This window comes from Lipophrys pholis (assembly GCF_963383615.2).
Source record: "Lipophrys pholis genome assembly, contig: SCAFFOLD_79, whole genome shotgun sequence".
Lineage (NCBI taxonomy): Eukaryota > Metazoa > Chordata > Actinopteri > Blenniiformes > Blenniidae > Lipophrys > Lipophrys pholis.
The window spans coordinates 46,408-62,500 of record NW_028291975.1 but is presented as its reverse complement, the minus strand read 5'-3'; the positions used below and the strand labels follow the sequence as shown (position 1 = coordinate 62,500).

The 16,093-nt window shown below is 48.0% G+C and overlaps 1 protein-coding gene across 2 annotated transcripts in view; it reads left to right on the top strand.

The window, feature by feature from the left end:
- Positions 1 to 16,093, top strand: part of ano10a (anoctamin 10a) — a 59,101-nt gene that overhangs the window by 2,054 nt on the left and 40,954 nt on the right. Inside the window, exons 3-10 of one of the 2 annotated variants that reach the window (XM_080494039.1) lie at positions 842 to 998; positions 1,069 to 1,266; positions 1,921 to 2,055; positions 7,971 to 8,090; positions 8,294 to 8,478; positions 11,124 to 11,508; positions 14,968 to 15,023; positions 15,605 to 15,679. In XM_080494039.1, the coding sequence (XP_080350165.1) occupies positions 863 to 998; positions 1,069 to 1,266; positions 1,921 to 2,055; positions 7,971 to 8,090; positions 8,294 to 8,478; positions 11,124 to 11,508; positions 14,968 to 15,023; positions 15,605 to 15,679 (1,290 nt within the window). In that variant the 5' untranslated portion in view covers positions 842 to 862. The remainder of the gene's footprint in view (positions 1 to 841; positions 999 to 1,068; positions 1,267 to 1,920; positions 2,056 to 7,970; positions 8,091 to 8,293; positions 8,479 to 11,123; positions 11,509 to 14,967; positions 15,024 to 15,604; positions 15,680 to 16,093) is intronic. The other variant, XM_080494040.1, reaches the window with a different exon arrangement.

The following is a 16,093-nucleotide window of genomic DNA, read 5'->3' as shown; positions in this document are numbered from 1 at the left end:
AGTTACAGGAAGTACCTGAACACATCCCTCAGCTGCTGCTGTTAAAATTGTTAAAAATGGTAAATGGACTTTACTTATAGATCTTTTCTACAGCATGATCACCCCCAAAGTGCTTTCCATCATTTATCACATTCATCCATTCACACACACATTCACACACTAATGGAGGCTGCGGCCATGCCAGGCGTTGGGCGTTGCCTGGGAGTGCGTCCATCGTCTTCTGGGAGTACGATTTGTCCCAGTGAAGAAGAGCACTTCTTCTCGAGGGAGTGTCCAGGGCCTTTAGCCTGAGCCTTCATTTGCTGAGGTCTGCTGTTTCCCATGACCCTTGAACCCTGGTCTCACAATGAGCAGCATCAAAGAACTAGTGTTTGTGATGTAAAGGATGCAGTCGAACATGAGTCTGATCTTATCTCAACTATCTGTCATAACGGAATGAGCCACGATTAGCCAGTAATGTTGTGACTTGACTTGATAGTTTATGAGGGACAGTTTAAGATTGATCAATTCAGTGTTTCATCTTTACTTCATGTTTGTATTAAAGGGATGAAATGCAGGATAAAGCTGAAGCGTTAGAAGTAAACATAACCCAGGAATCCTCTCTGAGCTCAACTTTATTAAAACGGTTTGAGACCAATGAGGACTAAACAGGACAGAGCCAGCTTGTTAGTGGACGTTCCAGAGTCTGGGGACGCTTTAGCCTCTGCTGGGGACTGGATCACATCTGGACAGGCCGTCCAATGAAAGTGTGCAGCAGCTTCGTGTCTGCTGCTGCATCGTGTGTTGACACGTCAGCCTGGAGGGGCTGCTGCACCCATCTGTTCTCCACCTTGTGCTTCAGGGGTCCAGCGAACCGGGCGCCATGCTGCAGGAGCCGCCAGCAGGGGGCGCCGGATCCACCTTCACCCCGCTGGTGGTGCTGGAGCTGGCCTCGGACACCCGGGAGGAGGCCATCGCATGGCTGCTGAGCAGGATCAGAGACCCACAGCACCACGGAGGTGTGGAACTTCCCTGGCTGTCGTTCTCCTCGTCTTCCACCCCAGGGTATTAACCCTCCACCCCCTCCAGGCGCAGAGCTTCTGGTGGGGCAGTTGGGTCCAGGAGTGGAGGCCCGGGAGAAAACCAACCCCAACGTGTTCCTGGTGGGCGCGTCCAGACAGAGGCTGCTGTCCGGGGCCGAGGACGTGGGGCTCTTCAAGGAGTACAGCGACGGGTCCATGAGGGGCTTCACCTGCGCCAACAAACTCAACTTTAACGACTTCAAAGGTAAACAGGAAGTTAGAATCTGAGTGGAACGCCGTCAGTCCCTGACCTCTTCAAACTGCCTGAAGGTAGTCTGAGCTGGGATTTAACACATTACTGAATCACACACACACACACACACACACACACACACACACACACACACACACACACACACACACACACACACACACACACACACACACACACACACACACACACACACACACACTCACACATTCACACACACTCAGTCTCCAACAGAACATCCTCTCTGAACCATTGCAACAATAACAATAACACAACTGCAGAGCGGTTACACTGTGTGTGTGTGTCTGGGAGCGCCCCCTATGGTTAATCCTGCAGAACATTACCTGCGACCTTGTGTGAAGGTTCCTCCTCTCCTCTCCTCTCCTCTCCTCTCCTCTCCTCTCCTCTCCCCCCTCCCCTCCTCTCCTCTCCTCTCCTCTCCTCTCCTCCTCTCCTCTCCTCTAATCCCCTCCTCTCCTCTCCTGTCCTCTCTTCCCACATTTTGTGTTTTTTCATTGTCATTTGATGGGGGGTATAGACTTTTTAATAACCCCCCAGACAAACTCTGCCTCCATACATCTGAATGATGTTTCGTCCATGACTGGTGTGGACCAGCAGCATTGTCCTGTTGACCTCCCGTCTCTCCAGGGGACGGCGATGACTTCCTCAGCATGGCCGAGTGTCAGTACATCGTCAAACACGAGCTGGACAACCTGCGAGCCAAAGGCGAGAGTCACGTCCCCGGACACAGCCAGGCCAAACTCTACCCGGGGAAATCTATCAGTGAGTCTGTCCCCCACCGCTCGTCCCTCTGACGTGTCCCGGCTCCACAGCTTTTCACTTTTAGTGCAGTCTCACGCTAACACAAATGTGCACGTCTGTCTCCTGTAATAATCGTCTGTCTGTCTGTCTGTCTGTCTGTCTGTCTGTCTGTCTGTCTGTCTGTCTGTCTGTCTGTCTGTCTGTCTGTCTGTCTGTCTGTCTGTCTGTCTGTCTGTCTGTCTGTCTGTCTGTCTGTCTGTCTGTGTGCGTGCGTGCGTGCGTGTGTGTGTGTGTGTGTGGTTTCATCACTAACACAAACAGCCAGGATTGCTGACTTCGTCATTATTGAATTGTTGCCTTGTAAATGTGAAACGTTTCTGAAACGAGAGCGCCGCGCTGCCACTGGACAGTCAGGGGAGATCAGCCTCCTGCTAAGTGACCACGTCTCTGAGGTTTTGGATTTCATGACCTGTCAAAGTTAAACTCCTGGTCAGCAAAACAAGCGCTCCTTATGGGATCTGGCCTCCATGTTCCACACGCTGGGCTCGGCTGCAGATGATGGAGAGGTGAAGGTGGTGGAGAGGTGAAGGTGGTGGAGAGGTGAGGTGGTGGAGAGGTGAAGGTGATGGAGAGGTGAAGGTGGTGGAGAGGTGAAGGTGGTGGAGAGGTGAAGGTGATGGAGAGGTGAAGGTGATGGAGAGGTGAAGGTGGTGGAGAGGTGAAGGTGGTGGAGAGGTGAAGGTGATGGAGAGGTGAAGGTGGTGGAGAGGTGAAGGTGGTGGAGAGGTGAAGGTGATGGAGAGGTTAAGGTGGTGGAGAGGTGAGGTGAAGGTGGTGGTGTTCAGCTGGACATTAACAAGGAATCTTCACACACATCTGTGTTTTCTTCTGATCGATTCAAAAGCTTGAATAGTGAACAAAGTGAGTCTGATGTGAGGCAGGTCCAGGTACCACGTGCTGGTAACTGGTAACTAGGTAAACAAGCATCGTGTCCAGGTACCACGTGCTGGTAACTGGTAACTAGGTAAACAAGCATAGTGTCCAGGTACAACGTGCTGGTAACTGGTAACTAGGTAAACAAGCATCGTGTCCAGGTACCACGTGCTGGTAACTGGTAACTAGGTAAACAAGCATCGTGTCCAGGTACCACGTGCTGGTAACTGGTAACTAGGTAAACAAGCATAGTGTCCAGGTACAACGTGCTGGTAACTGGTAACTAGGTAAACAAACATAAGCCCGGTTTCCACAGTGCCCCTTGGTGCCGGTACGGGTCAGGTCGGAACCGGTTGTTGTGCGTTTCCACTGACTCAGAACTGTTACCAACCGGTACCATTGGTAACCATTTCTCGCTACCCCTCCACTTGGGGTACCAGGCACAGTGTGCCGGATATGAGGGGGAGGAGCTTCAACACTGCCGTCTGCTCATTGGTCCGTGGCGACCTGTTCTCCCAGCAAGCAGCCATTTCCAATCACTTCTTCTGCAGCAATCAGGAAACTTTTTTGAAAATGTCCTCCCGTTATGGCGTCACATCCTGCATGATTACGACACCGTTCATAACCCCGCCTACATTTCAAACCGTTCCCCGTGTAATGGGTCTGGTTACGGATAGCCGACCCCACCCGACCGGCACCGGCACCAAGGAGCACTGTGGAAACGAGGCTATAGTGTCCAGGTACCACGTGCTGGTGACTGGTAACTAGGTAAACAAACATAGTGTCCAGGTACCACGTGCTGGTAACTGGTAACTAGGTAAACAAACATAGTGTCCAGGTACCACGTGCTGGTAACTGGTAACTAGGTAAACAAACACTGGGACGTGTGGATGATCATTTCTATTTAACCTGTAAAGAAGCTGAAGTCCCCACAGCTTCACATTATTATATTAATATCTGTATTGTAAATATATCAATGTTCATCTTGTGTACTCTGCGTCACCATAAAGAAAAAGTTTAGATTTGAAGGTATTAATGACACTATTCGGTAGGAGGCCTCGGGCAGACCGAGGACACTCTGGAGGACAATGTCTGGGACGAGGGAGGTCTGGACATCCCTGCTTAGACTGCTGCCTCCACGACCCGGCCCCGGATAAGAGGAGGGAGGATGGATGGATGGAGGGAGGGATGGAGGGAGGGATGGATGGATGGATGGATGGAGGGATGGATGGATGGAGGGATGGATGGATGGATGGATGGATGAATGACACTATTTGACCGGTCCGGGTCACTCAAGATGAAATTGTGCTAAAATGTGTTTGACACCTCTGATGTGTGATCGGTTTGGACTGAAAGTGGTTCTGCTTCCATGGAATCAGTCAGAGGCCTTTCACACTGGAGAGTCTGGGACTCAGTCCACCTGCAAGGGGGCGGAGCCAACCGTGTTCAGCCCTTCGTTTGGTTCAGTGTCGTTCACCAGATCAAACCTCCTGGAAAACCTCCTGCAGTTACACCAGCTGCTGGTTAGGGGGCGCTGTCCCTGAAACACACTGACCAGAGAGCAAGTAAACAAGAAACACGGCTCATTGATTGGTCCAGACTGGAAGAGGAGGTCCCGCCCCTTTTGCATTTAGTGGCTAGGCTAGTTAGCTCGTGGCTAATGGGATATATTCAGTCCAGATATCAATGAGTCTTCCTCACTACTTCTTTTCTACTCTTCCTCTTCTTCCTCCTCCTCCTCTACTTCTTCCTCACTTCTTCTTCCTCTCTTCTTCATCTCTTCTTCTTCCTCTCTGTTTCCTCCTCTTCTTCTTCCTCTCTTGTTCTTCCTCTCTACTTCCCCCTCTCTTCTTCCTACTACTTCTTCCTCCTCCTCCTCTTCTTCCTCAGTACTTCTTCCTCACGACTTCCTCTCCTTCGTCCTCAGTACTTCTTCCTCTCTTCCTCCTCTCTACTTCTCCCTCTCTTCTTCCTCACGACTTCCTCTCCTTCTTTCTCATTACATCTTCCTCCTCTCTACTTCTTCCTCTGTTCTTCCTACTTCTTCCTCCTCCTCTACTTCCGCCTCTCTTCTTCTTCCTCACTTTTTCTTCCTCACTACTTCCTCTCCTTCGCCCTCACTACTTCTTTCTCACAACTTCTTCCTCCTCTCTACTTTCTCTCTACTTCTTCCTCCTCTCTACTTCTTCTTCCTCCTCTTCTTCTTCCTCCTCTTCTTCTTCTTCCTCCTCTTCTTCTTCCTCTCTACTTCTTCTTCCTCTCTACTTCGTCCTCCTCTCGACGTCTTCCTTCTCTACTTCTTCCTCTGTTCTTCCTCACTACTTCTTCCTCCTCTCGATGTCTTCCTCCTCTCGATGTCTTCCTTCTCTACTTCCTCCTCTCTACTTCTTCCTCCTCTCGATGTCTTCCTTCTCTACTTCCTCCTCTCTACTTCATGTCTACCTGTGAGATATTTTACAAATTTTTCTTTCTTTATCTACGTGTTCTTATTCACGCAGTGTGGCAGTTGTCCCCGCCACCGTCGGGGTCCACTGAGTCCCCCCCACTGAATCCCCCCACTGAGTCCCTCCACTGAGTCCCTCCACAGAGTCCTCCACAGAGTCCCAGAGTTTCCACAATCATAACCTTTAGACACACTGCTCCCCTTTCAGTCTCTGTCCACTGTGTGTCCTCTGCTTGTCCCCCGTGAGTCCGGCGGCTCCTCCGTTATGGACAGACAGGTGAGGCAGCACACCTGATTCACATCACCTCTCTGCCACACGCAGTTTGCCTTGTTGTTTACTACCCAGAATGCACTGCGCTCTACGTCACATCTCCTCCCCTCGCCAGCTGGAACGTCTGCATGAGAACCAAGACTGATGTTTTCTCTTGTTGGTTCCGGATCACATCTCAAACGCAGCCGCTCAAATGAAACCGACGTTCCCAGGAAGTCAGTGAGGAGACTGTGGTGTGGATCTATCAGGGAAACATGAACTGATCTCTGCTTTCACAAACGTTTCCCCTTTGCAGCCCCTCTGCCTCCTGGATCATCTGTTTCCTAACCAAACCTTTGACACGCTGTTAAGGTTTCCCCATGTTGTTGTTCTGAAACAGAGAGAATCTGGTTACGTGATGCTGTTGCAGCATAATTGAAATGCCAGAAAAAGAGGATTTTCTACATGATGACATTTGTAAAGACGGATTAATTAATTTCTTAATGAAAGAGTTAATAGCCCCAGTCATCATAATTGTGTGAATGTAGCAGGGACTCCACAGGCGCAGCTCTAATGTTTGGGTTCTTCCACAGAATGTCACTACGTCTGTGTGACTGTTTGTTTTTTTAACTGAAGTGACGTTAGTAAGTTGCTGCTTTTGTATAAACCCTTCGCTGCATTCTTTGCCTCTCTCTCCTCCGTTCTGGCTTCAGTATGGAAAAAATAAATATGCAAATGCAGAGCAGTATTCCAACCGGCAGATAAGGAAGCAATGGACCAGCGGCGGAGATAGGACGCTCTATTCAGCTCCCGTGTTCGACAAATCAGACTGAGCGGAATCATTTCCCCACAAATGATCCACTCAGAAAGTGGCAGATGAAGAGATTGGCCCTTCAAACACTTGTAGTTTGCTCTCTGGTGTGTTGGACGCTGGGAATTGGCTCATTGTGCAAAATAATCCCTCTCAGTGTTTCTCTGTGGGCTTTTGTTTTTGGAAAATGAAGCTGCATGTTCAGCTGGGGGACGTGAGTTTATGCAACAGGACAGCAGTGACGTTCTCCTGTCAACAGGAAGTCAGTGAATCCTCCTTCAAATCATTCCCACATCAACATGAACAACCTCAGGCCTCATTTAGACGACGAGTCAAGAAAACACACGTCAGTTTTCATTTCAGAAAAGTTTCACGTTTAGACGACAACATTTTAAAAAGGATGTCTGTTTACCTGGAAATGACAGAAACACTGAAAACAATGTAGTTTCCATGTTGGTCCACTTGTTGGTGCTGTTGTTAGTTTTAGTGCTGGAAACACACACACACACACACACACACACACACACACACACACACACACACACACACACACACACACACACACACACACACACACACAGCAGTGAACAATGAGCTCTAAACATGAACAACAGGAGAACATTCTAGTGGACAGACCATCAAGTTGGATTGTTATTACGGTGACTGTCAAAATAAAACCACCAAGTTGGATTGTTGTTATGGTGACTGTCAAAATAAAACCACCAAATTGGATGGTTATTACGCTGACTGTCAAAATAAAACCACCAAGTTGGATTGTTATTATGGTGACTGTCAAAATAAAACCACCAAATTGGATTGTTATTATGGTGACTGTCAAAATAAAACCACCAAGTTGGATTGTTATTACTGTGACTGTCAAAATAAAACCACCAAGGTGGATTGTTATTACTGTGACTGTCAAAATAAAACCACCAAGTTGGATTGTTATTATGGTGACTGTCAAAATAAAACCACCAAGGTGGATTGTTATTACTGTGACTGTCAAAATAAAAGTACCAACTTGGATTGTTGTTACGGTGACTGTCAAAACAAAAAGTATCCAAAGTACAAGAAGAGTGAAAACGCATAAACATCACGTTTTCACTTGAAACTTTGTGTAAACGGGGCCTCAGTGTCAGGACACGGTTCAAAAGCCGGGATCCTGGCTCTTACGAGGGTTTGTTAGACTTGTTCATGTGTGAAGGCTCCTTGAAACCATCTATTATCCATGTATAGATGAAGACGGGTTATAAACTGGACACACACAGAAAGACAGACGACACTACAAACTCATATTTACATCCGTTTACGGTCGTCCATTAACCTCACATGCATGTTTTTTGGAGTAGCTGAAGGAAACCTGAGCACATGGAAAGTACACTCAGAAAGTATTTTGTTCATTTTCTGACAGTTGCATGTTAAATGTTGTAATCTGTTGCCACCATGTGGCAGAGAGTGTAATTACAGCTGGAGAGGGTAACGTGTTGGTTTTCATCTAGTTCGTCGTCTGCAGTCCAAAGGCATCTTGGTCCAAATGTTTCCTCTGCATGAAAGAGAAGAACTGAAGAGACTTTCTTTCTCTTGGTATAAGAAGGTGAAGTTGGCTTTTCAACCGCTTGGTGAGTCGAAGAACAATTCTTCCCGTTTCAAATGAAAACAATGATTTAGATTATCAAAGATGATCCATCAATCTATCTGTGTTCAGACTATCAGTCTATAAAGTCCTTATTCCCTGGTTTCCTTGTCTCCAGCTCCTTTCCTTACTGTGTTTGTCTGCAGTCTGTGTTCCTGTGCATCCACACTCTTTCTTCTTGTCCTCCAGACGATATCAGACACTACTATGGCGAGGGCCAGGCCCTCTACTTCGGCTTCTTGGAGTACTTCACGTTCGCCCTGGTGCCTATGGCTCTCATCGGTGTGCCTTACTATCTGTTCGACTGGGAGGACTACGACAAATATGTGGTCTTTGCTGCTTTCAACCTGGTGTGGTGCACTATTATCCTGGAGGTACGGAGACACACAAACCACATGGTATGTCTTGTCCAGTGTTGTCCTAGGCTGTGTACTCCACTACCTGCCAGTAAAAACCATAAACTCCCCGGGCGTGTCGAGTGTCGGTTTACTGAACTCCGGTGCTCGGAGCCGCTGAAATCACTTTTTTATTAAACAGCTCCCAAGGTAGAACTTTTTGAAATATGCTCTGACGCTTTCTCCTTGGAAATGGGAGGAAACGCAACTTTTTGAAAACACTCCATGTCCGTCTCCATGGAAACAAAGGAAAATGCCATTTCTGTGAAACGCTGTGCATGCACACCTCAGCCGTAGTAATTACTCCCGTTCTTAAAGTTTACAGCGTATCGGTGGTCATTACATTACAAACTAATTCTGTGTCGTTACAAAAACAAACAACAGCACCAAGTAGTGGCCCAACATATTAACTATATCATTTTTTAGCATTTCTACTGTTTCTGTGTCGGACGTCGTTTTCAAATCGCTGCTGTATTAACGTGAAAACTCTTCAGAAACAAAAACGCAGAACAAACGAGTTTTTGCTCAAAATGTTGTCGTGTAAACAGCCTGAGTGGAAAAACATGTTTTTATTATCTTTTTTTATAGATCTATAGAGCTGAATGTCATCAGTTCATGAGAGTCCTCCCAATTCTTAGAACTGAGATGAATGAAAGAGAGAAAGAAACATTGCATTTAGTATCTAAGCTGCTCTTGTAAACACAGATTCTGAGAAAGAGTCTGTGAAACCGAATGTTCTGACATAACAAGCGTTCAGAGGTCTCACCCTCCGCCTACCCCACCCAGCACAATACAGACTTTAACATGGAGGTCTGCACCACACACACCAGCGCCCAAAAGAATGAAGTGAAAAACCAGTGAGCACGTTAAAGTGAATACATGAAGGCAGAGAATCACAATCTGACTGAACCACAGCCTCCAAGGTCTCAGTGGAAATGGTAGAATCCAGGGATTCCTACAGGAAACGTTGGTCAATCATTGATAGACGTTTCAAATCAGAACGAGGACTGAGACTCGTCTCCTGATAGACCATGTGGGATTATTCTGTTTAAAACCATTTAGTCTTTTTTAGAATAGAATCAATATTTGGCCTCAAGGAGAGAAGAACAGTGTGAACCAACTGGACAAGGTTGGAAGTGCGGCTTAAAAAAAAAAAAAAAAATATATATATATATATATATATATATATATATATATTAGGGATGTCCCGGTAGATATCGGATCAGGGCCGATATTAGTGATTTGTGAGTGATCGGGGATCGGCAAATCCAGCCGATCACCCCGCCGATCTAAAAAAAAAACAACAAAAAAAAACCACGGTCCGCTACGTCACCTAATAACCAGAACAATCAGGGACTAGAAGCTCGGGTGGAGCTGCAGAAGCTAGAAGCAGGCGGAGAGGGGCCATAGACCTATAAAACTAGAGTGATATATAGTGGGTTATGTGTTTATGTGCAGAAGTCTACTTCTAAATTTCTATGTGGTCTGTCTTCTTCTGCGTTTTTATTGTGTTTGGTGAGTCACAGCGCCCCTAAAGGCCTGTCATGTGTACTACATGCCCTGAAGCCTCGTGTTGAGCCGTGTTCATAGTGAGGTGAGGACGGTTTGTTGGGAGAAGGACAGGGAGGACAAAGATCGTTTTATCGTCGTGTGGATGTTCCTCAGTTTATAACAACTAAAGAAAAAGAGAAGAATTTTGATTCAATAATTTCTAGCTAAACAAAGCTTCTGCCAATAGTGCTTTTAGCTTCAGGCATCTTAGTTGCTCCGTCCCTAATATACACACACATATATATATATATATGTTGTCGTATAACATATATATATATATATATATATATATATATATATATATATATATATATATATATATATATATATATATATATATATATATATATATATATATATATACTAGGGACGTCCTGATCACACTTTATGTCCCCGATACCAATCCGATCTTTCAGAATTGAGTATTGGCCGATACCGATACTTTCCCGATCCGATACTTACATTACTATTGCTAAGATACTCAATAGTGTATTTCTGGAGAACTAAGATGTCTGAAGCTAAAAGTACTATTGGCAGAAGATTTGTTTACCTAGAAATTATTGTAAAACTCACTTATTGAATCCTGATTCTTCTCAGAACGACTTCAGAACTTATTTAAACTTTATTCAGTCAGAACAATAAACCCCAGTTACACTCTGCAGTCTTGTTTCTCTTATTTATCTTAACTTAAACAACTTCACCTGGATTCTGTGGCAAATAAAAAAGAATTAAAAATGAAACCCAGTGAATCAGTTTGACTAACATATAAAGTATAAAAACTACAACATAAACAGTATTCAGTAAAACCAATCAGAAGAACCCAGTTCTACTTCAAAGTGTCTTTGGCTGGTTGGGCTGAATATAAGTCCTGAAAAAGTACAAATACAATAATAAAAATAAATAAATAAATCTTAAACATAAATACTCTTAGGCTCCAATGTAACTTCTTTGTGCATTAAATTTCATTCAGTCTTCCTGTAAACGGGTGGCGGTGGTCCCTGAACCAGAACCACCAGAACCAGACAGGTTAGAGGCCCTGCTGACCCTGATGGTCTGGACTCTTCCTCCTACAGTTATGGAAGCGCTGCAGTGCCTCGCTGGCGTTCCGCTGGGGAACTCTGAGCAGGAAGAAGGCCTTCGAAGAACCTCGTCCTGGTTTCCACGGCGTCCTGGGGTTCAACCCGGTGACGGGACGCGAAGAGCCGGTCTACCCCGCCGCTAAGAGGCACCTGCGAGTCTACCTGGTCTCTGTGCCCTTCGTCCTGCTGTGCCTGTACCTGTCGCTCTACGTCATGATGATCTACTTCCTGATGGAAGGCTGGGCACTGACGGTCCACGACCAGGACCCCACCTTCTGGACCGGGATCCTGCTCTTCATCCCCAGTATCATCTACGCCGTGGTCATAGAGGTCCTGAACCTCATCTACAGATATGCTGCAGAGTTCCTCACTGAGTGGGGTGAGTACCTCTGGAGGGGCCAGTCCTGGTCCTGGAGGGGCCAGTCCTGGTCCTGGAGGGGCCAGTCCTGGTCCCGGAGGGGCCAGTCCTGGTCCTGGATGACTTAGGTCTGTTTCTGCTACTACACACATTATTGGCCATCATTACAGTAATTCAATTCAACTTTATTTAAAAAGCACCAAATACAACACAGTCATTTCTAGGAGCTTTTAACAGAGAAAAACCCAACAGATCCACATGAGCAGCAGAGGAAAGGTGGAGGAACCTGCAGAACCAGACTCAGAGGAGGAACCTGCTGAACCAGACTCAGAGGAGGAACCTGCTGAACCAGACTCAGAGGAGGAACCTGCTGAACCAGACTCAGAGGAGGAGAAATAGAATGGGGGAGATACAGACCCTGGTTCTGGTAGAGGGAGGTAGAGAGAGAGGCGGGGGAGAGGTAGAGAGGTGGAGAGAGGCGGGGGAAGAGATGGAGAGAGAGGTAGAGAGTGGTGGAGCAGAGGTAGAGAGAGTGGTTGAGAGAGGTAGAGCGAGGGGTAGAGAGGTGGAGCAGAGGTAGAGCGTGGTTGAGAGTGGTTGAGAGAGGTAGAGTGAGGGGTAGAGAGGTGGAGCAGAGGTAGAGAGAGAGGTGTAGAGAGTGGTGGAGCAGAGGTAGAAAGAGAGGTGTAGAGAGTGGTAGAGAGAGAGGTGGAGCAGAGGTAGAGAGTGGTAGAGAGTGGTGGAGCAGTGGTAGAGAGTGGTAGAGAGAGAGGTGTAGAGTGTGGTAGAGAGAGGTAGAGAGTGGTAGAGAGAGAGGTAGAGAGTGGTGGAGCAGTGGTAGAGAGAGGTAGAGAGAGAGGTGCAGCAGAGATAGAGGGAGAGGTAGAGAGAGGTGGAGCAGAGGTAGAGAGGTGGAGAGAGGCGGGGGAGAGATGGAGAGAGAGGTGGAGCAGAGGTAGAGAGAGAGGTGTAGAGAGTGGTAGAGAGTGGTGGAGCAGAGGTAGAGAGAGTGGTAGAGAGTGGTTGAGAGATAGGTAGAGAGGTGGAGCAGAGGTAGAGAGAGAAGTGTAGAGAGTGGTAGAGAGAGAGGTAGAGAGTGGTGGAGCAGAGGTAGAGAGAGAGGTGTAGAGAGTGGTAGAGAGAGAGGTGGAGCAGAGATAGAGAGAGGTGGAGCAGTGGTAGAGAGTTGTAGAGAGAGAGGTGTAGAGAGTGGTACAGAGAGGTAGCGAGTGGTAGAGAGAGAGGTAGAGAGTGGTAGAGAGAGAGGTGGAGCAGAGGTCGAGAGAGAGGTAGAGAGAGGTAGAGAGAGGTAGAGAGTGGTGGAGCAGTGATAGAGAGTGGTAGAGATAGAGGTGTAGAGAGAGGTAGAGAGTGGTAGAGATAGAGGTGTAGAGAGTGGTAGAGAGAGAGGTGGAGCAGAGGTCGAGAGAGAGGTAGAGAGAGGTGGAGCAGAGGTAGAGAGTGGTGGAGCAGAGGTGCAGCAGAGGTAGAGAGAGGTAGAGAGAGAGGTGGAGCAGAGGTAGAGAGAGAGGTGTAGAAAGTGGTAGAGAGAGAGGTGGAGCAGAGGTAGAGAGTGGTAGAGAGAGAGTGGTACAGAGAGGTAGCAAGTGATAGAGAGAGAGGTAGAGAGTGGTGGAGCAGTGGTAGAGAGAGAGGTGTAGAGAGTGGTAGAGAGAGAGGTGGAGCAGGGGTAGAGAGAGAGGTGGAGCAGGGGTAGAGAGAGGTGCAGCAGAGGTAGGGAGAGAGGTAGAGAGAGAGGTGGAGCAGAGGTAGAGAGAGAGTGGTAGAGAGTGGTGGAGCAGAGGTAGAGAGAGAGGTGGAGCAGAGGTAGAGAGAGAGGTGGAGCAGAGGTAGAGAGAGTGGTAGAGAGAGAGTGGTAGAGAGTGGTAGAGAGTGGTGGAGCAGAGGTAGAGAGAGAGGTGGAGCAGAGGTAGAAAGAGTGGTAGAGAGAGAGGTGTAGAGAGTGGTAGAGAGTGGTGGAGCAGAGGTAGAGAGAGAGGTGGAGCAGAGGTAGAGAGAGAGGTGTAGAGAGTGGTAGAGAGTGGTGGAGCAGAGGTAGAGAGAGAGGTGGAGCAGAGGTAGAGAGAGAGGTGGAGCAGAGGTAGAAAGAGTGGTAGAGAGAGAGGTGTAGAGAGTGGTAGAGAGTGGTGGAGCAGAGGTAGAGAGAGAGGTGGAGCAGAGGTAGAGAGAGTGGTAGAGAGAGGTGGAGCACAGGTAGAGAGAGAGGTGGAGCAGAGGTAGAGGGAGAGGTGGAGCAGAGGTAGAGAGAGTGGTAGAGAGAGAGGTGTAGAGAGTGGTAGAGAGTGGTGGAGCAGAGGTAGAGAGAGAGGTGGAGCAGAGGTAGAGAGAGTGGTAGAGAGAGAGTGGTAGAGAGAGGTGGAGCAGAGGTAGAGGGAGAGGTGGAGCAGAGGTAGAGAGAGTGGTAGAGAGAGAGGTGTAGAGAGTGGTAGAGAGAGGTGGAGCACAGGTAGAGAGAGAGGTGGAGCAGAGGTAGAGAGAGAGGTGGAGCAGAGGTAGAGAGACGGGTAGAGAGAGAGGTAGAGAGGTCGAGGAGGGGAAAGGACAGACGGATTGTCTAGTTGCTCCTCACACGTATTCTCGTCCTCCACCTCGTCCTCCACCTCGTCCTCCACCTCGTCCTCCATCTTGTCCTCCATCTCGTCCTCCATCTTGTCCTCCACCTCGTCCTCCACAGTAATAAACTGAACCACATGAGATTCTGAGATAAAACATTGGCCAGATGGAAAAGTCCAGTGACTGAAACAGACTGAAGCCAGATGTGCTGTTCACTGAGGTGTCAGGTGCTCCAGATGTTTCCTCTAAAATCATCAAATATCTGGAGCAGCGTCTCTTTGGCCTCGTTTAACCTTTTCATTTGAGCAGCCGTCATCTTTTATTTTTTTGTTTCAGAAAGGTTGAAAATGATAGTGTCCATGTTGGACCTCTAGTGGGTGCTGTTGTTAGTTTTAGTACTGAAAACACACACACACACACACACACACACACACACACACACACACACACACACACACACACACACACACACACACACACACACACACACACACACACACACACACACACACAGCAGAGAACAATGAGCTCTAAATATTAACAACAGGAGAACACAGACATTCTAGAGGACAGACCACTAAGTTGGATTGTTATTATGGTGACTGTCAAAATAAAAGTACCAAGTTGGATTGTTATTATCGCGACTGTCAAAATAAAACTACCAAATTGGATTGTTATTATCGTGACTGTCAAAATAAAACACCACGTTGGATGTGCAGTAGAACTAGTTACGACGGCCATGGTGTGCATGTGCATTAGCAGCGTTTCAGAAAAGACACTTTGTCCTCCGCCTGCCCGGAGGTGGAGTCAGACCGTTGATAACAAGTTGTTTCCGGCGGCTCTGAGTGACGTTTCCATTGTTCCACTGCATCTCTAACCGGCGCCATGTTTCTCCTGTGTGTTCAGAAAACCACCGGCTGGAGTCGTCGTATCAGAATCACCTGGTGCTCAAGGTGCTGGTGGTGAGTATCTGTGGTGGTGCTGGTGGGGAGTATCTGTGGTGGTGCTGGTGGGGAGTATCTGTGGTGGTGCTGGTGGTGAGTATCTGTGGTGGTGCTGGTGGGGAGTATCTGTGGTGGTGCTGGTGGGGAGTATCTGTGGTGGTGCTGGTGGGGAGTATCTGTGGTGGTGCTGGTGGGGAGTATCTGTGGTGGTGCTGGTGGGGAGTATCTGTGGTGGGGAGTATCTGTGGTGGTGCTGGTGGGGAGTATCTGTGGTGGGGAGTATCTGTGGTGGTGCTGGTGGGGAGTATCTGTGGTGGTGCTGGTGGGGAGTATCTGTGGTGGTGCTGGTGGGGAGTATCTGTGGTGGGGAGTATCTGTGGTGGTGAGTATCTGTGGTGGTGCTGGTGGGGAGTATCTGTGGTGGTGCTGGTGGGGAGTATCTGTGGTGGTGCTGGTGGGGAGTATCTGTGGTGGTGCTGGTGGGGAGTATCTGTGGTGGTGCTGGTGGGGAGTATCTGTGGTGGTGCTGGTGGGGAGTATCTGTGGTGGTGCTGCTCCATCACGTCCATCACGTTTGACTGCTGATCTTTTCCTCCCAGTTCAACTTCGTCAACTGTTTCGCCTCCCTGTTCTACATCGCCTTCGTCATGCAGGACATGGTGCTGCTCAGACAGGTGGAGACACCAACTACACCCCCACTACACCCTCTACTACACCTTCTACGACACCCTCTACTACACCCTACTACACCCCACTACACCTTCTACTACACCCCACTACAACTTCTACACAGGCATTACACCCTCTGCTACACCCTCACTACCACCCCGCTACACCTTCTACTACACCTTCTACTACATTCTCACGCCATCTTCTACTACACCCTCTACTACACCCCACTACAACTTCTACACCCGCATTACACCTGGTACTACACTCTCACTATGCCTTCTACTACACCCTCACTACATCTTCTACTACACCCCACTACAACCTCACTACACCTTCTACTACACCCTCTACTACACCTTCTACTACACCCTCACTACATCTACTACACCCCACTACCACTTCTACTACACCCTCAC